The sequence below is a fragment of the Rana temporaria genome, chromosome 3, assembly GCF_905171775.1.
Source record: "Rana temporaria chromosome 3, aRanTem1.1, whole genome shotgun sequence".
Taxonomy (NCBI): Eukaryota; Metazoa; Chordata; class Amphibia; order Anura; family Ranidae; genus Rana; species Rana temporaria.
The window spans coordinates 192,652,562-192,675,089 of record NC_053491.1 but is presented as its reverse complement, the minus strand read 5'-3'; the positions used below and the strand labels follow the sequence as shown (position 1 = coordinate 192,675,089).

General features: G+C 43.0%; 1 protein-coding gene across 1 annotated transcript in view; it reads left to right on the top strand.

Moving 5' to 3' along the window:
* Positions 1 to 1,067, top strand: part of LOC120931981 (RAB3A interacting protein) — a 73,382-nt gene extending 72,315 nt beyond the window's left edge. Inside the window, exon 11 of the mRNA XM_040344017.1 lies at positions 731 to 1,067. Within this exon, the coding sequence (XP_040199951.1) occupies positions 731 to 813 (83 nt within the window). The 3' untranslated portion in view covers positions 814 to 1,067. The remainder of the gene's footprint in view (positions 1 to 730) is intronic.
* The last annotated feature ends 21,461 nt before the right edge of the window (positions 1,068 to 22,528 follow it).

Sequence of the window (22,528 nt, the reverse complement as noted above, 5' to 3'; positions counted from 1 at the left end):
TCTTTTTTTTTTTCCCACCTCCTCTCAACCAGTGCTTCACTAACATTCCCTCTCCAAGTCTGCTTGCCAGAGCCCAGTGCACAGCGTGACACGCCTCCCCGGGGAGGCGTGTCACGCTGGGCTCTGGCAAGCAGACTGGGTGGAGCAAGATGGCCGCCGCTCCGGAGCTAGGCCGAAGCCGGGGACTTGCCTAGGCTCCGGAGCGCTCCGCGGATCGCGTGGTGTGCCGATCCAAACGGGGTGACCCGTTCGGATCACGGATCGGTGACGATCCGTTGCACCCCTAGTTGCTGTAGATCTGAGGAAGCTCGGAAGTTAGGGGAAGCTCTGCTGATTTTATCATCCAATCATGTGCAAGCAAAAATGCTGTTTATTTTTCCAACATGTCCAGATCAGGTCTACAGCGACTGCACTTGTAGTGAAAAGTGGATTTGCCTTTCGTAAATTATCCCCACTGTGCAAAACTATATGCAATCACTGGTAAAATGCGTTCATTTCCTGCCCCATGTGTACACTACAGTGATTTGTCAAAGATCAATAGATTCTTCGTAGAGGCATGCACCTAATGTTGGTACAACCGAAGATTTTAAGAATGCCTATATTCTGTTGTAAAAAAATGTACGAGGAGTTTTCCTAAAGCTTATCATATTCTTTCCTTTTCCACATTGTGTGAATTGAATTTACTCCCTTAAAACAAAGTCTGAATGTGTATATCTCTTTTTCTGCACAGTTGACCAGATGTTCTGGGAGGTCATGCAACTGAGAAAAGAGATGTCTCGAGCAAAACTTGGATTTTTCAAAGAAGAACTTTAGAACATGAATGGATTGTACTTGGACTTACCATCTTCCATGTTAGATGGGAGAAATTATATAACACAGGGTTTCGTTTGTCACTGAGATCACACAATATCTATCCTCTGTACTCTGCAAACTACACTGTATGAAACTGACCTATCCTGTGTGTGCTACAGACATTTTATTGCTGAGGATCCTTGTAGGCATTATTATCTGTAAATTATTGGTGAAACATGCAAATTTAAAGAAATAAAGTGTAGTTTGAAATGTAATCAGTTTGACATTTACTGATCTCTAGGTGTTGACTAGGATCTAGGAACAGAAAGTATAAAGGAAATTTTAAAGACAGAAGTTTTTTTAATCTTCATGCATTGTATGCATGAAGATAAAAAAACCTGTGTGTAGCAAGCACCCCCCTAATGCTTACACTGGGCGCCTTCTCTCTCCAGCGATGTCCAGGACAATTCTCCTGATTGGCTGAGACACAGCAGCAGCACCATTGGCTCCCGCGGCTGTCAAAGTCTGTCAGGCAATCAGGGGAGAGAGGGGCCCCGTGTCTGAATGGATACACAGAGCTCTGAGTTGGCTTGGGTACCCCCTGTAGCAAGCTGCTGGTTGAGGGGGCACTCGAATGAGGGAGGGGCCAGGAGAGCAGAAGAAGCACCTGAGAAGAGGAGTATCTGGACTGCAAAACCAACTGCACAGGGGAGGTAAGTATAACATTTTTGTTTTTTAAAGTGAACCTTTACGATCACCATGTTTGTTTCTGTTGTCATGATCAGAGCACAAAGTGACCTTCATTGTGGTTTTCCATGGAATGAAAATGAAATATTTAATAGGATCCCCTTGATGTAGTGCAGGTACTTTTCAGGCTGTTTTCAGTTTGTGATCGCCATGTTCAGTTTCAGCTAGATTCTTTCTCTTATGACATTTTGGGTAAATTAAAGCTCTTATGATTTTTATAGACCTATGAAATATTTTGCTTGATGAAATGGAATATTCTGCTTTGTTAATTGGCTGAAATTATTTTAATTTTTGAACAGGAACTCTAGCTTCAATTACAATGGACATTGTAAATACAGTTGGGTCCATATATATATATATATATATATATATATATATATATATATATATATATATATATATATATATATATATATATATATATATATATCATTTGGACACAGGCACAATTTTAGATTTTTACAGGTATTTACCAAAACATATAATATATAGTTATATAATGGATATGAGCTGAAAGTGCACACTTTCGGGTGTAATTTGAGGGTATGTACATCCAAATTGGAGGAAGGTTTAGGAATTACAGCTCTTAAGAATAGCCACCCCCCTTTTTGAAGGGACCAAAAGTAATTGAACAATTGAATCAAAATCTGTTTTATGGCCAGGTGTGTGCTACTTCTTCATTATTTCTTCATTAATTAAGGAGGTAAAAGGTCTGGAGTTGATTCCAAGTGCGGTATTTGCAACAGTCAGTCAACAGTTTGGTACATTTTGAGGAAAGAACACACTGGTAAACTCAGCAACTTAAAAAGGCCTGGACGGACGTCAAAAGTTTTGGATAATTGCAGGATCCTCTCTATGGTAAAGAAAAACCCATTCACAACATCCAGACAAGTGAAGGACACTCTCTCTCCAGGAGGTGGGCGTATCATTGTCAGTCTACAATCAAGAGAAGACTTCACAAGCGCAAATACAGAGGGTTCACCACAAGGTGCAAACCATTCATAAGCCTGAAGAATAGAAAAGCCAGATTAGACTTAGTCAAAAAACATCTAAAAAAGCCAGACCAGTTCTGGAAAAGCATTCATTGGACGAATGAAACTAAGATTAATCTGTACCAGAATGATGGGAAGAAAAAAAGTGTTTAGACTTGGAACAGCTCATGATCCAAAGCACACAACGTCACCTGTAAAACATGGTGGAGGCAGTGTGATGGCATGGGCATACATGGCTTCCACTGGCACTGAGTCATTGGTGTTTATTGATGATGTGACAGAAGACCGAAGCAGCTGAATGAATTCTGCAGTGTTTAGAGATATACTGACAGCCCAGATTCAGCCAAACGAAGCAAAAGTTGTTTGGACGGCGCTTCACAGTACAGATGAACAATGATCCAAAACACACTGCAAAAGCAATCCCAGAAGCTTTTGAAGGAAAATAAGTAGAATATTCTGCAATGGCCAAGTTCCTCACTTAATCTTAACCACTTAAGGACCGGACCAATATGCTGCCTAAAGACCCAAGGTGTTTTTACAGTTCGGGACTGCGTCGATTTAACAGACAATTGCGCGGTCGTGCGACGTGGCTCCCAAAAAAAATTGGCGTCCTTTTTTCCCCACAAATAGAGCTTTCTTTTGGTGGTATTTGATCACCTCGGCGGTTTTTATTTTTTGCGCTATAAACAAAAATAGAGCGACAATTTTGAAAAAAATGCAATATTTTTTACTTTTTGCTATAATAAATATCCCCCAAAAACATATAAAAAATTATTTTCCTCAGTTTAGGCCGATACGTATTCTTGTACCTATTTTTGGTAAAAAAAAAAATCGCAATAAGCGTTTATCGATTGGTTTGCGCAAAATTTATAGCGTTTACAAAATAGGGGATAGTTTTATTGCATTTTTATTAATTTTTTTTTTTTTTTTTTTACTACTAATGGCGGCGATCAGCGATTTTTTTTGTGACTGCGACATTATGGCGGACACTTCGGACAATTTTGACACATTTTTGGGACCATTGTCATTTTCACAGCAAAAAATGCATTTAAATTGCATTCTTTATTGTGAAAATGACAGTTGTAGTTTGGGAGTTAACCACAGGTGGCGCTGTAGGATTTAGTGTACACTTAGTGTGTGTTTACAACTGTAGGGGGGTGTGGCTGTAGGAATGACGTCATCGATCGAGTCTCCCCTATAAAGGGGATCACTCGATCGATGCAGCGCCATAGTGAAGCACGGGGAAGCCGTGTTTACATACGGCTCTCCCCGTTCTTCAGCTCCGGGGAGCGATCGCGACGGAACGGCTATAAACAAATAGCCGCGCCGTCGTCCTGGATCTCTCCCCGAGGGAACCCGACCGCCGCGTGTAGCGGGGGGGGGGTCCCGATCGGACCCACGTCTAGGCAGGGACGTACAGGTACGCCAATGTTGCCTGTACGTGCCATTCTGCCGACGTATATATACATGCGGCGGTCGGGAAGTGGTTAACCCAATTGAGCATGCATTTCACTTGCTGAAGGAAAAACTAAAGGCAGAAAGACCCACAAACACAGAACAATTGAACACAGCTTTACCCCGGATGTCTGCATATTTAGATGTGCCTCTTTTAAACATCAACCATGTGAGTTGCTAAATGTTGCACCTTCATTAAATGTAACCATATTGCTACAATAAGAGGCGCCTCTCTTCTCTTTTATACTCTGTAGCTCCTGCTGGGTTTTGCTTCTAGTCCCCTTGTGGAGGCTTCCATTTGTGGATGGACAGTTTATGGTTACACAACCTGGTCACATTGCTATCATTTTTTTTTTGTATATATGGACTATAAACTTAAAGACCTAAAATGGTTAATGGAACGAATCGTTGGAGTTTCCATTATTTCTTATGGGGAAATTTGCTTTGATATAAGAGTGCTTTGGATTACCATCATGCTTCCGGAACCAATTATGCTCTCAATCCAAGGTTTTACTGGTATATGTAACATATGTTTTTCTAATTTTGGGGCAAAAGTATAGATGGACTCCTTCTTTTTTTTTTTTTTTTTTTTTTTTTTTTAGCCCATGCTTCAATCCAATTATCTTTGTAGGCAGGGATTATGCAGGGTTTGACTACCTGTTCTGACAGGGAGCATGACATTTGTACCTGAATGGGCAAAGTAACTATGTCAGAGGAGGTGTTTCCTTACAGGCATGCTTTACTTGTTTTGATTATTTATTGCAAGTATTCCTATAGCACCAACCAAATATGCACAGCTCTTTACGTGTACATTCACATCACACTCTGTCCTCAAGAAGCTTACAATTAAAGGTCTCTACCTCACATGAATACATACACAGGAACAAATTAACCTACCAGAATGTCTTTGCAGAGTGGGAAGCATGCACAGGGAAAACATGCAAACTCCATTTGAACCAGGGACAAGCAAACAGGTCTTAACCCCTAAGCCACGATATGTTCTAGGTTGCCCAGCTGATCTTTGACCCTTCCCCTGCAGATTCAGTCCACCACCTGCTTGCACCCTTGTATGCTTCTGAGCCTTCAACTGTGGACATTTTTGTCACCAAAACGCTTAAAGGGGTTGTAAAGGTTCAATTAATTTTTTCCCTAAATAGCTTCCTTTACCATAGTGCAGTCCTCCTTCACTTACCTCATCCTTCGATTTTGCTTTTAAATGTCCTTATTTCTTCTGAGAAATCCTCACTTCATGTTCTTCTTCTATCTGCAACTCCACACAGTAATGCAAGGCTTTCTCCCTGTTGTGGAGTGTCGGAAGGTAAAGAAAGCTATTTTTTTTTTTTTTTTACCGTTTACAACCCCTTTTAATTATTTGGGTGGTACGCCACATGTGAAATTGTATATAATGTCTAATATTTATCTGCCCTGTGTGAACTGCCACTCATGTATGTTATACATGTTTACTTCATGTGGAACACCACGTGTATTGTTTATCATTTTTCTTTTCCTTTTTCCCCACCCATCCCAGTTTTTGCTAGGACTTTTGCTCACTGGCTTGAGAGCTCAAATTATTTTTCTGCAAACTCTGAGACGTAGTTTTCCCAGGCAGGGGTAGGATGTAGCACCCTAATGTTTAGGCACGGTTGCTATTAAATTTATTTTCTAAGTGATGGTAGCCTGGAATTGCTGCACTTCTCTCTTCTGTCGCTAGATGGTTGGATGTCTGGTGACATTAGATAAAACAAGGGCATTGCAAGGACAGATTAGGAATGAATGGGATGTCTCAACCAATGGGCAGGAATTTTCTTGGGTCCTTTGGCCTGCTGGTAGAACCTATTTATGTAGGTGGAGTCAGGTGATTGGGGTTCTGTGCCACCTGGACAGCTTTCTGGGTGGACGTGTGTCATATTGCCCGGGCTGCTAGGCCAGAAACCTAGGGCCTATCCAGGGGACATCAGACAGGTAGGCTATCTGAGAGCCTATCCAGAAGTAGTGCAGGGTTGGGACTACGGGCTTGTAGTCCAACCAGAAGTAACAGTTCTGCCAGCCGGGGAACCAGTCGTGGTCGGAGGTAGAGGGGAAGCTGTCGCCACAAAGGGACCACCTGCCTTGCTACCGAAGACTACAGTAAGTGAGCTGAGGCCAGTACCAGAGCAGACTTCTCGTCAGCTGGGGACGGTGAAGAAGTGGGAAAGCCTCAGCAAGTGCCAAGTCGGGGACCCAGCGGTACAGCAAAGGTAACGCTTGAGGAGTGCCAAGCCAGGGACCTAACGTGTCAACAGGGGTGAAGCCTAAAAGAGTATCTGTGAGTGCCAAACCAGGGACCCAGCAGTGAAGCAGGGGTGACGCTTGAAGATATTGAGTGCTACAGTGAAAGAGCTCAGCGGATCCAGTGGCTAGTGGATCTGAAGTCTAGTGAGAGAGACTGGGAGCTTGTTGAGTAAAGACCCTCAGTGAGTGAGTGTGGGGTAAAGAGAACTGTTCTAGTTTCAGATGGTTGAATACCTTTACCATTGTTAGTAAGAGCTACACAATTTTTGCCAAAGGAGACAGCGGTCCTACCTATACTGAACTGGTATCCGGCTGGAGGCCTTCACCCTGTATAGCTGTCTACCTATATAAGTCTCTGAGTCTGCCAATTAATATTGCATCTAACCAAGGGTGTCCTGGTCCTAATCCTCTCTCCCACAGTTCTGTTTGAGACAATAAATCTCTTTGCATTCAAAAAGTGTCTGGCTCCCACCTGTTCATCTTGCATTACACCCTCCATGCCTTGTAACCCACTCTACACTGAAGGATGTCAGCTATCCTTAACTCCGGAGGTCACCATTGGGCTTAAGGGGTCCTGGGACTTTGCTACATATGTCTACGTTGCTACACAGTGTACAGCTTGCCTCTAAGCTGGGGTTCTGCCATAAAGGAACACTTTGAAAACATATGAGATCTCAACGGGCAAAAATCGCATGCTGAAGATCTATACTGATATGGACTGGGTATTGTGTTAGGGATGAAAGGATGGCACATCATTTGATGGAAATGAAAATTATCCACCTACAGAGGGCTGAATTCAAAGACACCCCGAAAATCAAAGAGGAAAAAAATGCAGCAATCTAGTCTATTTTGCTGAAATTTCATTGCAACAACACAAAATGGTCCTCAGTAATTTGTATGGCCCCCCAAGTGCTTGTATGCATGCCTGACAACATCAGGGCATGCTCCTAATGAGACGACGGATGGTGTGCTGAGGTATTTCCTCACAGATCTGGACCATAGCATCACTGAGCTCCTGAACAGACTGAGGTGCAACCTGGCGGTACCGGATGGACCGAAACATAATGTCTCAGAGGTGTTCTTTTGGATTTCGGTCAGGTGAGCGTGGGGGCCATTCAATGGTATGAATTTCTTCATCCTCCAGGAACTGGTTGCATGTTCTCGCCACATGAGGCGGGGCATTGTCGTGCACCAGGAGGAACTCAGGACCCACTGCACCAGCATAGGTTCTGATAATGGGTCCAAGGATTTCATCTCCATACCCAATGGCAGTCAGGGTGCCATTGTGTAGCCTGTAAAGGTCTGTGCGTCCCTCCATGGATATGCCTCTTCAGACCATCACTGACCCACCACCAAACCGGTCATGCTGAACGATGTTACAAGCAGCATAAAGTTCTCCACGGCTTCTCCAGACCCATTTCACGTCTGTCACATATGCTCAGGGTGAACCTGCTCATCTGTGAAAAGCATAGAACACCAGTGGCGGACCTGCCAATTCTGGTGTTCAACGGAAAATGCCAAATCAAGCTCCACAGTGTCCGGCAGTAAGCACAGAGCACACTAGAGGACGTCGGGCCCTCAGGCCACCTCCATGAAGTCTGTTTCTGATTGTTTGGTCAGAGACATTCACACCAGTGGCCTGCTGAAGGTCATTTTGTAGGGCTCTGGCAGTGCTCATCCTGTTCCTCCTTGCTCAAAGAAGCAGATACCGGTCCTGCTGATGGGTTAAGGACCTTCTACGGCTCTGTCCAGCTCTCCTAGAGTTACTGCCTGTCTCCTGTCGTGCTGGGAGACACGGCAAACCTTCTAGCAATGACACGTATTGATGTGCCATCCTGGAGGAGTTGGACTGCCTGTGCAAACTTTATAGGGTCCAAGTATCGGCTTGTGCTACCAGTAGTCACACTGACCCTAGCCAAATGCAAAACTAGTGAAAAACAGCCAGAAAAGATGAGTAGGGGGAAAAAAATGTCAGACACCTCCACCTGAAAAAACATTCCTGTTTTTGGAGGTCGTCTTATTGTTGCCCATCTAGTGCACCTGTTGTTAATCAGTTTCAGCTGCTTTGCTGTTAAAATTAAAAACCCCCTCTGTATACAGCCCTCCCCCTCTGCTAATTAACTGACCAGATCAATATCCCAGGAGTTCTGATTCCTTTTAATTTTTTTGAGCAGTGTATATCATGTTTGGGTCTAACAATATATAATTAACCTCTTGACCACTGGGCACTTAAACCCCCTTCCTCACCGGACCAATTTTCAGCTTTCGGTGCTCTCACAATTTGAATGACAATAACTCAGTCATACAACATTGTGCCCATCTGAAATTTTTGTCCTTTTTTTCCCACAAATAGAGCTTTCTTTTGGTGGTATTTGATCACCTCTGCGGTTTTTATTTTTTGCGCTATAAAAGAAAAAACACTGAAAATTCTGTAAAAATAAAAAATAAAATTCTGCAGAGTGTGGGGGGTATTGCAGAGTGTGGGGGGTATTGCAGAGTGTGGGGGGTATTGCAGAGTGTGGGGGGTATTGCAGAGTGTGGGTGTTATTTATTGCAGAGTATTGCACAGGGAGGGAGGGATGGATCTGTGACTGCATTTGTCACAGATCCATCCCACAGCAGCTGCTGCTGCTGCCGCTCTCCCCCCTCTCCTCTCACACTGTACCGATCGGTACAGAGAGGAGAGGGAGAAACCGGCGTCATTACATGACGCCGGTTTGTTTACAAGTGATCGCTCCGTCATTTGACGGAACGATCACGTGGTAAACCGCCGCTATCAGCGGCGATTTACCGTGATCTGTGATGCGCCGGGTCTTCTAGACCCAGCGCTCACAGATGCTTCTGAGAGCGCGCCGCAGGGGGCGCGCGAGTGAAGCATTCTGGGAGGACGTCCCAGGGACGTCGTCCCGGAATAACTCCACCGCTCTGTAGACGTCTTTTGTCTATGGAGCGGTGGGGAAGTGGTTAATAGACCTAAAATATATAATCATGAGGCCTAAAATAATTTTTTAAACCTTTGTGCAAAAAAAATTGCAGAAACAGCTCTGACAACAAAAGGGTTCATATCGACTAAAACGCCATATTTCTGAATTCTGGCTTTAAAAAAAAATCACAGTGCAGTGGCATATACTTGCACGCTTTTTGCCTTGTCTTGTGTTATGAATGTACTAAGCAATGGTACCCAGCACAGTCCCTACACCCTTGGTGTGATTGTGCTCTAATGACCTATTTAAATCTCTGCATTTTGTAATGCATAATTACATGTGTTGTGGTGCCACTCATTTTGAACGGCAACCCAACACACTAGGGCTTTCATTCACACTATTGCTGGAACCTGCAGCACCACACGCACATTGTAAATACAGATAGAGCTGCATGTCCAATGTTGACAAGTATGCAGAGGCGGGTACAGTGCCTAGAAAAAGTATTCATACCCCTTGACATTTTCCACATTTTGTCATGTTACAACCAAAAACGTACATGTATTTTATTGGTATTTTATGTAATGGACCAACACAAATTAGCTCATAATTGTAAAGTGAAAGTAAAATGATATATGGTTTAAACATTTTTCAAATAGATATGTGAAAAGTGTGGCGTGCATTTGTATTCAGCCCCCTTTAATCTGATACCCCCCAACTAAAAGTAGCTTGAGTATAACCAATTGCCTTCAGAAGTCACCTAATTAGTAAATAGAGTCCACCTGTGTGTAATTTTAATGTCAGTATAAATACAGCTGTTCTGTGAAGTCATCAGAGGTTTGTTAGGGAACCTTAGTGAACCAGCAGTATCACAAAGGTCAAGTAACACACCAGACAGGTCAGGGATAAATATGTGGAGAAGTTTAAAGCAGGGTTAGGTTATAAAAAAATATCCCAAGCTTTGAACATCTCACGAAGCACTGTTCAATCCATCATCTGAAAATGGAAAAAGTATAGCACACCTGCAAATCTGGACATGGCCGTCCACCTAAACAGGCTGGGCAAGGAGAGCATTAATCAGAGAAGCAGCCAAGAGGCCCATGGTAACTCTGGAGGAGCTGAAGGGATCCACAGCTCTGGTGGTAGAATCTGTCCACAGGACAACTATTGGTCATGCACTCCACAAATCTGGCCTTTATGGAAGAGTGGCAAGAAGAAAGCCATTGTTTGAAATTAAGCCATAAGAAGTCCCATTTGCGGTTTGCAAGAAGCCATGTAGAGGACACTGCAACCATGTGGAAGAAGGTGCTCTGGTCAGATGAGACTGAAATTAAACTTTTTGGCCTAAAAGCAAAAGCTATGTGTGGTGGAAAACTAACACTGCACTTCACCCTGAACACACCATCCCCACAGTGAAACGTGGTGGTGGCAGCATCTTGTTGTGGGGATGCTTCTCTTCAGCAGGGACAGAGAAGCTGGTTAGAGTCAAAAAATGGATGGAGCCAAATGCAGGGCACTCTTAGAAGAAAACCTTTTTGAGTCTACAAAAGACTTGAGACTGGGGCAGAGGTTCACCTTCCAGCATCACAAGGACCCTAAACATACAGCCAGAGCTACAATGGAATGGTTTAGATCAAAGAATATTCATGTGTTAGAATGGTCCAGTCAAAGTCCAGACCAAATCCAATTGAAAATCTGTGGCAAGACCGGTTTACAGATGCTCTTCATCCAATCTGACAGAGTTTGATCTATTTTTCAAAGAAGAATGGGCAAAATGTAATTCTCTAGATGTGCAAAGCTAGTAGAGACCAAAAAGACTTTCAGCTGTAATTGCAGTGAAAGGTGGTTCTACAAAGTATTGACTCAGAGGGGCTGAATACAAATGCACACGACACTTTTCACATATTTATTTGTAAAAAAAAAATGAAAACCATTTATCATTTTCCTTCCACTTCACAATTGTGTGCTACTTTGTGTTGGTCTATCACAAAAAATCCCAATAAAATACATTTACATTTTTGGTTGTAACATGACAAAATGTGGAAAAATTCAAGGGGTATGAATAATTTTTCAAGGCATTGTATAGACACTATCTGTGTTTAGTGCCACGCACCACCCCCTGCACACCGGTCAAATGTATTTTTTTATTTTTATCTTAATATCACTTTAACCATGAATAGAATGTCTCGTTTTTTATGAATGGAGCCGAGTATGTCTCCCTGCACCTCCGCTCCATTCATCTCTGTTTAATTCATAAATTTTTGAGTACAATTACATCTTAAAATCAATCCATCTCTGACACCTAATGGCTGTTTGCATCTCATTGGCTAGAAATGCAAACATTTTTGGAGTTGCTTCACCTCATTTTTATGTTGGGATCTTTGAGAGTCTTTAATGGCTTGTAGGATTTCTCCCATAGCTTTTTGGAGTTGCTTGTTTTGTTTACATAGGTGTGATTGCCACTATCAGCCTCTAGATGTCACTTTTGCATTAAGTTTGAATTGGTTCTATTGTAATCATTAGAAAAGACCAAATGTTTTGCATATTGAATAACCAGTGTAAAGCTGAAATGATCAGTAGAAAAACATATATGTAGGATTTATGATTTGGGTTTGGGCTATGAGTCATTTTATGATTCAATTCACTGACACTACACTTTGAATTTTTTTTTATTATTGCAAGTCCGTTATAGCAAATTTTAAGATATTCTTTATTTTCATAATTACAGAAAAGAAAGAGTGCCTGCCGAACGCTTGCAGATTTTGCCTCAACATGAGGATATGTTGCGTATAGACGTATAAAGATGACCTGTCATGTATTTTTAGAATAAAGATCACTTATGTGTGAGAGGATAATGTGAAACTGTTGTGCATGATATAATAGTACTCATCATGCATGGGGAGAGTAAAGGAAACCTGTTATGTATGGTATGTAGCACCCTGATGTTTAGGCAGGGCTGCTAGTACATTTACCTGCCAGGTATAGTTGCCTTGGTCAATTGATAGGGGATCAATTGATTCCACCCTAATTCTGGAATTGCTGCACTTCTCCCCTCTGTCACTAGATGGCCGGGTATCTAGTAGCATTAGAGATAAGACAAGAGTATTGCAAGGACAGATTAGGAATAGATGGTGTATCTCAGACAATGGGCAGGGATCCTCTTGGGTCCTTTGACCTATTTATTTGGGTGAGGTCAGGTGATCGGGGTTCTGTGCAACCTGGATGACTGTCTGGGTGGATGTGTGTTGTGCTGTTCCAGGCTGCTAGGCCAGAGCCTGAGGCCTTTCCCGGGGACATCTGGCTGCTAGGCTGTCTGAGGACCCATCCAGGAGCAAGAGAGCAGAGTAGGGTTGGGACTGCGACTTGCAGCCCAACCAGAAGTGCCGGTTCTGCCGGCTGTAGAACCTGTCAGAGGTGGAGGGGCAGCTGTCGCCCACTAAGGGGCCATCCACCTTGTTACCAGGGGCCACTGTGAGTAGCTGAATCAAGTACCGGAGCAGTATTTTCACCAACCGGGGATGGTTAAGAATTGGGAAACTTCAGCAGGTGTCAAACCAGGGACTCAGCCAGCGGAGGTGATGCTTGCAGGGCAGCCTTGTGTGTCAAGCTAGGGGCTGAGCAGGTCAGTGGGGTGACGCTTGAGAAGTATCTTGGATGCCAAGCTAGGGACCCAGCAGGGATGCGGGGGGTGATGCTTGAAGATAATGAGCGAGAAGGTTGGAGGAGCTCAGGAGATCCAGTGGCAGTGAATCATCAAGTCTAGTGAGAGAGACTAGGAAGCTCAGTTGAGTGACAATCTACAATAGGAGATTGTAGAGGAAGTGAAAGTGATTGTGACCTTTGTTAGGAACTGTTCAAGATTGTTGCCATAGGGCACAGCTGGCCTACACATATGGAAAAAAGATAATAATCAAGGCTTGTAATATACCATGTAAGTTAATGAAATACCAATTGCTGTTCAGCCCCTAACTGCATAAACAAAGTCTTTCAATCCGACATGATTGAAAAAACAAAGGGGCTAAAGGACAACAATGTATGTATAATGTATCAACAATTTATTAAATAATTTACATGGTTAATGGACTTAATATATAAGGCAGGCATGTCCAAAGTCCAGCACCGGGGCCAATTGCGGCCCGCGTTACCATTTAATGCGGCACCACTGGTAATTTTGTATATATTTCTCTTTTGTAGCCCCCAACGAATCCCAGAGCATCGTGCATTCATGGCAATATTGAGGCTGCATTCATGGCAATGGTGAGTCTGCATTCAGAGGCAATGATGAGACTGCAGATGGGCATTTATTTTTTTCCTGAAACTTCCCTCTTACAATTAAGGTGCGTGTTATACGCCGATAAATACGGTATATTCAAATAACACGCCCAAGCTCATCCTTAGAATCTTGTCCACACACAGCCAAAAAGGCATGAGAATTCTTGTTGGGCAGTGTATTAGTTCATTTGCATCTAATTTTAATGGTTCAAAGAATGTCAGGCAAAATGGTCGGCCCTCGTACATTATCACTTCATCAAATCTGTCCCTCTTTGAAAAAAGTTTGGACACCCCTGATATAAGGAGACTAAAAATGGTGTTATATGATCTGAATGAAAATCTATCCAGATCCACAATCACTCACACATGACAAGGACATACATAAAACATGTAACCATGAACAATGTCCGGACGCCAGGTAATTTGGGGAGAGTCAGCTCATCACAGGAAACCCCATAAGAACAGCCAAGCTGTTTAAAGAGTAAGACCCACCCCATGCCTACACATGCAGATGTGGTGTCCGGCTGGGTGCCTTTCCCTGCATGGCTCTCTACCTATAGAAGTCTCAGAGTCTGCCAATTAACATTGCATCTACTAAAAGGATGTCCTGGCTCTAAACCCTCTCTCCCACAGTTCTGTTTAAGAGAGAATAAATATGTTTGCATTCAAGAAGTGTCTGGTGCCCATGAATCTACCTTGCATCATACACCCACCATGCCTTGTAACCCACACTACATGTCAAGGATGTCGGCTATCCCTACCTCTGGAGGTTCCCATTAGACCAAAGGGGACCCGGGACATGGCTAGGTATTATAAAAGGTGAGCTGCCAATAGGTCAGAATAAAGAGATCATGTTGTGTGCAGGAGAACTTGTCATGTATGGGACGATAAAGAGAACCTGTCCACCAAAACGCCTGCCAAAAATCAAATTTCTTGGAAGCCAGAAGATTTAGGATTTGTACTGCCCCAAATTTAGGATTTGGGGCAGTACAGTAGCTTAAGTAGCTTAGCGGTTAGCACTACTGCAATGCAGTGCTAGAATTCCTGTTGTGAAGTTTGCATGTTCTCCCTGTGCATGCAAGGGTTTCCTCCCACAGTCCAAAAACATGCTGGCATGCTAATTGCATCCAGTCTAAATTGGCCCTAGAGCTGGTCATAGGGACCTTCAAGCTCCTTGAAGGCAGGAACTTATGTGAATGTACAGTATGTAAATTATTAGCATACATGAATACCTGTAATAAGATAAATAAGCACAGTTGTTAAGTGGGAATCTTAATCCTGTTTTACTATTGTGGCCAGCTGGGCACGCAAAGCTACTCCCCCTCCTCCAATCAGGAGCTTCATTCCATGTAACCAGTTAACATGTATAGACTTTTTGCAGGGATCTGTGGAGTGAGATCAACTGATTGTTAGTGGGGTTCAGGCAGCAGATGTGCCTCCCTGTGGCCCCTCGATGTTCCGACTGAACAGAGACAAGTGTCCCGAAGAAGAAATGAGGAGGACTCTGACCTTTAAAGATAGACCCTGATCCCACTAATGAACTGAAGTGATGTCAAAAGATTACAGATTAGATTAGTTTAAACACTAGATTGGAATGTTTTATAGGTAACAGGATATTTTTCTACTAATTATCCAATGTATTGCCATCTCTGTCTGTGTATATTTGTACATATATATCCATGACTTTTTTTTTTTTTTTAGTAAGTATGATCTTCTATCTTTTTTCTGGAGTGCTGGATTTTATTTTCCTTAAATACATGCAAAGGCATGCTTTAATTTTGTTTTGAAGAGATATGAAGATTAGCCACTAGAGGGAGCACTCAGCTCCACTTGCCGACCGCAATACGTATGTATACACTATGATACTAAAAGTATTTTGACACCTGCCTTTACACGCACATGAACTTTAATGGCGTCTTAGTCCATAGGGTTTAATATTGATTTGCCCCACCCTGTGCAGCTATAACAGTTTAAAGGGGTGTTCCAGCCTGTTTTTAAGTTTATTAAAAGTCAGCAGCTACAAAAAGTGTAGCTGCTGGCTTTTAATAAAAAGACACTTACCTGCTCCATGGTTCCAGCGTCGCGCCGGCCGGGGCTCCGCTCCTCACCCCCCCCCCCCTCGCCGGCCGGTGTCTTCATTCCTAGTGTGGGCACCCGGCAGTAACAGCTTTCGGCTTCACGGCCGGGCACCCACTGCGCATGCGCGAGCGGTGCGGCGCCGTCCGATTGGACAGGTGCTCGCCTACAGGGAGGGGCTGCAATAAAGCGGTTAAGCTATTCGCCTTACCAGACCCTCAGCGGAAGGAGGAAGTGGGACAGGAAGTCCCACTCCTCCTGAAGCCCCCACTCCCCCCCCCAAAAAAAATTACATGCCAAATGTGGCATGTAAGGGGGCAAGGAGTGGATTAAGCGGAAGTTCCATTTTTAGGTGGAACTCCGCTTTAAACTCTTCTGCGAAGGCTGTCCACAAGGTTTAGGAGTGTCTCTGGTAATATTTGACCATTCTTCCAGAAGTGCATTTGTGAGGTCAGGCACTGATGTTGGACGAAAAGGCCTGGCTTGCAGAGTTGAGGTCAGGACTCAGTATGGCATCACGTCAGGCTTCGCATTATGCGTTTAACACGTTTTATTATCAGGAGCATGAAGACTGACTTGTGAGTCATATTTTATATGTGCCAATGTAATCTTAATATGACTTGTGAGTAAGGCTGGTCATTCTAAAATAGTGGGGACTATTGCACTCCTGGGCACCTTTTTTCAAATTTTCTGCTAGCCTAGTTTCCATCATAGAAAGCGTGAACTCTGAGAGACTTGGACACCACTGTTTTTAATGTAATGGAAAAAACAAAGTTTTTCTCATCGTGATTCTTGTCAAGCCTGCCTTGCATACACACGATCGTGAAAAAAAATGCTTGAGCAAAGCGCGGTGACGTACAACAAAGGGGAAGTTCCATTCGGATGGCGCCACCCTTTGGGCTGCTTTTTGCTAATTTCATGTTAGTAAAAGTTTGGTGAGACGATTCGCGCTTTTCAGTCATCGTGCTTTTCAGTCTGTTACAGCGTTATGAATGTTCTATCTCCATTACAAATGATAGTTTTACCAGAACGAGTACTCCCGTCTCATAACTTGCTTCTGAGCATGCGCGTTTTTTCCCGTCGTTAAAGCCTTCACACGACCGTTTTTCACGACGTGAAAAACGACGAGAAAAATTAGAGCATGTTCTAAATTTTTAATGGCCATTTTTCACGATGATAAAAATGCTCTGAAACCTACACACGATCGTTTTTAATGACCAATTTCAAAATTGCATTTTTCTCGTCATGAAAAACAGTCGTGTGTCCACGGCATAAGCGCTAACATCGTCCCCTAGGTGGAGTGTTGCCAAGCTTGGCTCTTTCTTTCAAAACACCAGATGAAACTCTTGGTCACTTCTGGCCTCCCAACCCTTAACACTAGCTGCCTGTGAGTAACCAAGGCCTGGTAACGGTTTGTGTCACTGCTTCACAGATGCAGCATGTCTGCACAAAGACACAGACAGGTGATCCCAGCCCAGTGTTGCCAACCTACCAGATTGAAATTTACTGGCCCAACACCCAAAATTTACTGGCACAGGCAAATTTTTACGGATATTTTATAAAAGTTACAAAATTGCAGTTTTAAGTGCAAATTTCAGTATTTGGGCTACAAACAAGTACACTATGCAAATAGCAATACAATTTAAGGTACATATTAAGGTAAAAAAACATATTTCTGTTATTTTCGCTATAATAGTCCATCGGTTTCTGATCCCCATCACCTCCTGCCCCCACCAGCTCTTGCTACCATCACCTCCTGCACCCACCAGCTTCTGCCATCACCTCCACGTCCTGCCACAATCACCTCCTGCCACCACTAGCTGTCAGCTCTTGCTGCCACCATCACCTCCGGCCAGCTTCTGCCACCACCATCACCTCCTGCCGCCATCATCACCTCCTGCCGCCACCATCTCCGACCAGCTCCTGCCCCCACCATCACCCCCTGCCACCATTACCTCCTGCCAGCTCTTGCCACATCACCTCCTTTCCCCACCACCTGCACCCACCACCCCCACCTCCTGCCACAATCATCTCCTGCCCCCACCACCCCCTGCCACCATCACCTCCTGCTAGCTCTTGGCACCATCACCTCCTGCCCCCACCACCTCTTGCCAGCTCTTGCCACCATCACCTCTTGCCGTCATCACCTCCTGCTCCCACCACCACCTCCTGCCAGCTCTTGCCACCATCACCTCCTGCTCTCACCACCCCCACCTCCTGCCACAATCTGCTCTTGCCACCATCACCTCCTGCCCCACCACCTTCTGCCAGCATTACCTTCTGCCACAGTGCCAGCATAACCTTCTTCCACCATCACCGCATGCCCCCACCACCTCCTGCCACCATCACCTTCTGCCACCACCAGCTTCTTTATTCCCTTAAAGCTGGGCTGTGCTGTGCTGGACTTGGCTGTGCTGGGCTCAGGGCTTTGCTGTGCTGGGCTGGACTGGACTGGGCTGTCACGGCTCCGTGCTCTGCCTATGGCGAGTGCACTGCACGAGCCAACGAGTGTCACTGTCAAAGTGTCCCTGAGTCGCCCTGACTCGATCGGCTATTCAAAAATGGGGCAGATTGGCGCCATTATGTAACTGCGCATGCGCCGCCCGGCCAAGCGTATACGAGCTTTCCCGAGCCCGGCCGGGAAAATACCCCCTATTTTGTAAAGGCTATAACTTTTGCGCAAACCAATCAATAAACGCTTATTGCGATTTTTTTTTTTTTTTTAACAAAAAATATGTAGAAGAATACGTATCGGCCTAAACTAAGGAAAAAAAATTTTTTTTTTATATATTTTTTGGGGATATTTATTATAGCAAAAAGTAAAAAAATATTCTTTTTTTTCAAAATTGTCGCGCTATTTTTGTTTATAGCGCAAAACAACCACAGAGGTGATCAAATACCACCAAAAGAAAGCTCTATTTGTGGGGAAAAAAGGACGCCAATTTTGTTTGGGAGTCACGTTGCATGACCGCACAATTGTCAGTTAAAGCAACGCAGTGCCTAATCGCAAAAAGTGCTCTGGTCTTTGGGCAGCGATATGGTCCGAGGGTTAAGTGGTTAAACCCTTTGATTTAACAGTTTCCAAACATTGTTCTATTCAAGGCATGCCATGAATTATAACTGTCACATTTGCCTGGGCTCTCAACCGAACTGTCAAGCAATGATATGGCTATTGTCATAACTGATCACATGTGTAGCACCATGGCAGCTGCAGATCAAACAAAGACTAAGATGGCAGCTTCCTTGGCTGTAAAAGATATAAGGGTTCAGTTCTGCTTTGAAGATGATGTTTACTAAAAAAAGAAAAAATTCTCTACAGCTTTAGTTAATTCCCTTACCTGTATGAAGTATGTCCCAGGCATGTGTGCAGGCTGCTCAATCCTTCATTTCAGGGATGTCTGTTGTCTTCCTGTTTCTGAACTTTCAGTGCTGCATTTGTTAATTGGTACGGGTCTTCAGGCAGAACAGCAGTTCAAATGGTCCAATGAGGACATGTCCTCTTTCTTTCCCCCCATTGAAAAAATGTATTTCATTGATATTACTGCTTCACAAAGTGTTGGCCCCTGTGTTCAGTCTAATGCTTTTTCCTGGCATCTTCATTGTGGGATGCTCAGACAGCCTGCCAGGTAGAAAGTCAAGTTTATGTATATGTGTAGTTGGCATCATCGTGAAGGACCCAAGGTAGTCAAGATACAACCATTTTCAGGCTTCACTGGCTTCCAGCATTTTCACCTTTTTGTCCCCATTGGGTGAAGTGATTCAGTTTAAACCACCACAAAATGGGTCAACATCCTTTGTGCTTTTAGATCCATGGCCATCATGTAGTGAGTCAACCCCTTCTCCATTGCAGGAGCGTAAGGTTTTGGGGGAGCCCCTCTTAGGATGGCCTTCCTCTTCTGTTTTTTTTCCAAGTCCTTTTCCACCCCCTCTCTGTAGTCTCTGAGCTTCTGAGTGTTGAGCAGACCAATAGCTCTGTCTCTATAGACCCGTTCATGATGTGATCCATCTGCCTCTCCAGGCGATTGAGGTAGTTTCTTCCCCCTGTGTAGGCAGGCAGAAATAATCACTTCAGAGCCAGGTGTCTCACTGGATTTTCACCAGTCTTGTAGGCTTTCCTACAGATTTTCCTTGGTTCTGCCCCTAATCAGTGTGCATGTTCTTGGTGAATCTGTTAGCATACCCGCTCCTCGCACCATGGCTGTTGATACTTTGTTGAACCTGGGAAATCAGAAACTTCTTGGTCCATGGCTTGTACTCAGGGCTAGGCAAGCTCCAGACCCAAGTGATAGTTCTGGGGGTAGGAAAGAATGTTAAGACTAAAGTAAGAGGTCTCCAACCTTATATAAAGATAGGCGCTATTCCCAAAAAAACATCAAATGAAAAAAATATAAATAGCTCCATATATGTCCTTAATATCACAATGTCCACATAATATACTTTATGTGCATCCTACTTTCCATCCAAGTCCCACAAGTCCAATCACTGTGTGTTAGGACTGAATTGCAAATGAGGCATACTAGGCAGGAGAGGGATTAACCTGAAGCTGGTCTACAACATTTTTTGTGTGCTGGTACCCAATCCTTCTGTAGACAGCAGTATAACCCAACAGTATCTGAATTTTTTGTGCCCCTCAATAGGCATGAAGAAAAGGATTTTTGGAAAAAGGAAAACATCCTGGACTGCCGCACTCCGTTAAGGCGTCTTTATTTTGTAAATAAAAAAAATAAAATCCAAAATACAGTCAATAGCAAAAAGTAAACATACAGGGACAAATGGCTAACGCGTTTCACATCGTTGGATGCTTACTCATAGCTCTGAGTAAAAATAAAGACACCTTAACGGAGTGCGGCAGTCCAGGATGTTTTCCTTTTTCCATGGATCTGTGCAGAGCTGGCACCTGTTGGAGAAGTAGGGTGGGAGCCATTGAAAAGGATTAAAGGTTTGGAGAGCAGTATATTTTCTTCTAAGAAAAGGATTTTACCAAGAGTACAAAATCCTATTTGCTTTGCGCAGAAGTTGGTTATGTCTCTTACATTGCAGTTGTATTTGGTAGAAAAATAGCACCTCTTAAAGTCAATTGCATTAATATCTGGTTGCTAAAGTTTTTTGCACATGGTACTGCCTTACTGAATGTTTTAATAGTCTGCATCTTTGGTACAGGTTTTTGAAAACGACCTCACAATCCGAAAACAAGAAAAAAGGAGTATAAATTAAATACTGCATGCTAAACTGTCTAGCTGTGATAATGCTATGGATTTGTTGTGTGACTGACACTGTACCAGTAAGCAGTCAGGCCTGCTCCTAGCAAAACAGGGCTTGATATATGTAATAGAAATAGACCCCCAAGTAATTCTGGCTCCATTGAAAAAAGTAATTGTAAGTATTTGTAAGTTATTAGGAGGGGTTCTATCTCTGTTACACAATTGAATATTATGGACACACTAGAGCATGTTTTATACTAGCTTGTACAGTATATAACATATAAAGGGCTATATTTGTACCTTCTATTTAGCCTGTGCCTGTAAGATTCCATTAAAATTTCTTCATTATAAATATTACTATGCCATGTCTAATTATTAATCAAATTCTAAGCATGGTTACTTTATTGCCGGCCATAATTAATATTTGTACTCTGTTAATCGCAAAGGGATTAGAAAGAAAACATAACTATTTGCAAATAGGTTTTGCCTTTTGCAACATACATTTTATTAGACATGTGCACACTGAAATATTTCATTTCGGAATTTCGTTTTGGTCCGAAAAATAAATGTATTTAGTTACTACCGAAATATGTTTTTATTTTGTTTAGTTAAAAAATGCATTTTTCCGAAAATCCAAATTAATTAAGGTCGAATCTGTCATTGAAGGCTTATGGTGTCTGTCGAATGTTCCAAGAAGCTTCGACGGAGCAGCTAAACTGTACGATGCCGCAATCATACATTTCCGGTGGAATGTTCCGCCTACAAGCTATAGAAGAATTCTAATGTTGTATGACTAGTAATAATTAAATTTATAAATTATTACTAGTCAACCAATATTAGAATTCTTCTATAGCCTATGGGCCGAGCATTTGACCGGAAATGTACGATTGCGGCGTCGTACAGTTTAGCTGCTTGTCGAATCTTCTTCGTTGTTCATGTCGAATGGTTTACCCCAACACTTTCTCTATAATGTCAAATCTTTTCTCTCTGTCGAATCTTTCCTCTCTATGTAGAATAATCTTGGACTAATAGAGTTAAGGTTAGGCAAATTCGACCGCAGGTTCGATAGACAGATTGCTATTGTCAGCGTCATGTCGAATCTCCTATCTATATCGAACTGTTGTAGCAATAAAAATAAAGCATCTTTTATGTCGGATCTTTCGGATTCTGTTTTCATTTGTTAAAACGATAACGAAAATACCTGAAATTCGGACGAAAACGAATGCACATGTCTACATTTTATAATAATTTAGAAAAAGGAAAGAACATGCTTCTGGTCAATGGTGCCACTGCTGCTACAAGCAAGAAGGAAAATGTAGAGGTATTGGCTAGGCACTGCTGATCACGCTGATTAAGAACTAATAGAGAAAAACACTTGATGAACAAAGTGTCCATGACAAAGGAGATTGACAATGTTAAACTATACTGGGAAGAAACTGAATCAAGATATTCAGTGTACAACTTGGAGTATTAAGAGGATGCATTGAGACATCTAAGGCCTCGTACACACGATCGGTTAAACCGATGAGAATGGTCTGGACCGTTTTCATCAGTCAAAACCGATCGTGTGTGGGCCCCATCCGTTATTTATCCATAGGTTAAAAAAAAGCAATCTTGTTTTAAATTTAACCGATGGATTCCTAACCGATGGGGAAAAAAAACGATCGTTAGTAGGCACAACCATCGGTTAAAAATCCACGCATGCTCAGAATCAAGTCAACGCATGCTTGGAAGCATTGAACTTCCTTTTTTTCAGCACGTCGTTGTGTTTTACATCATCACGTTCTGACACAATCGTTTT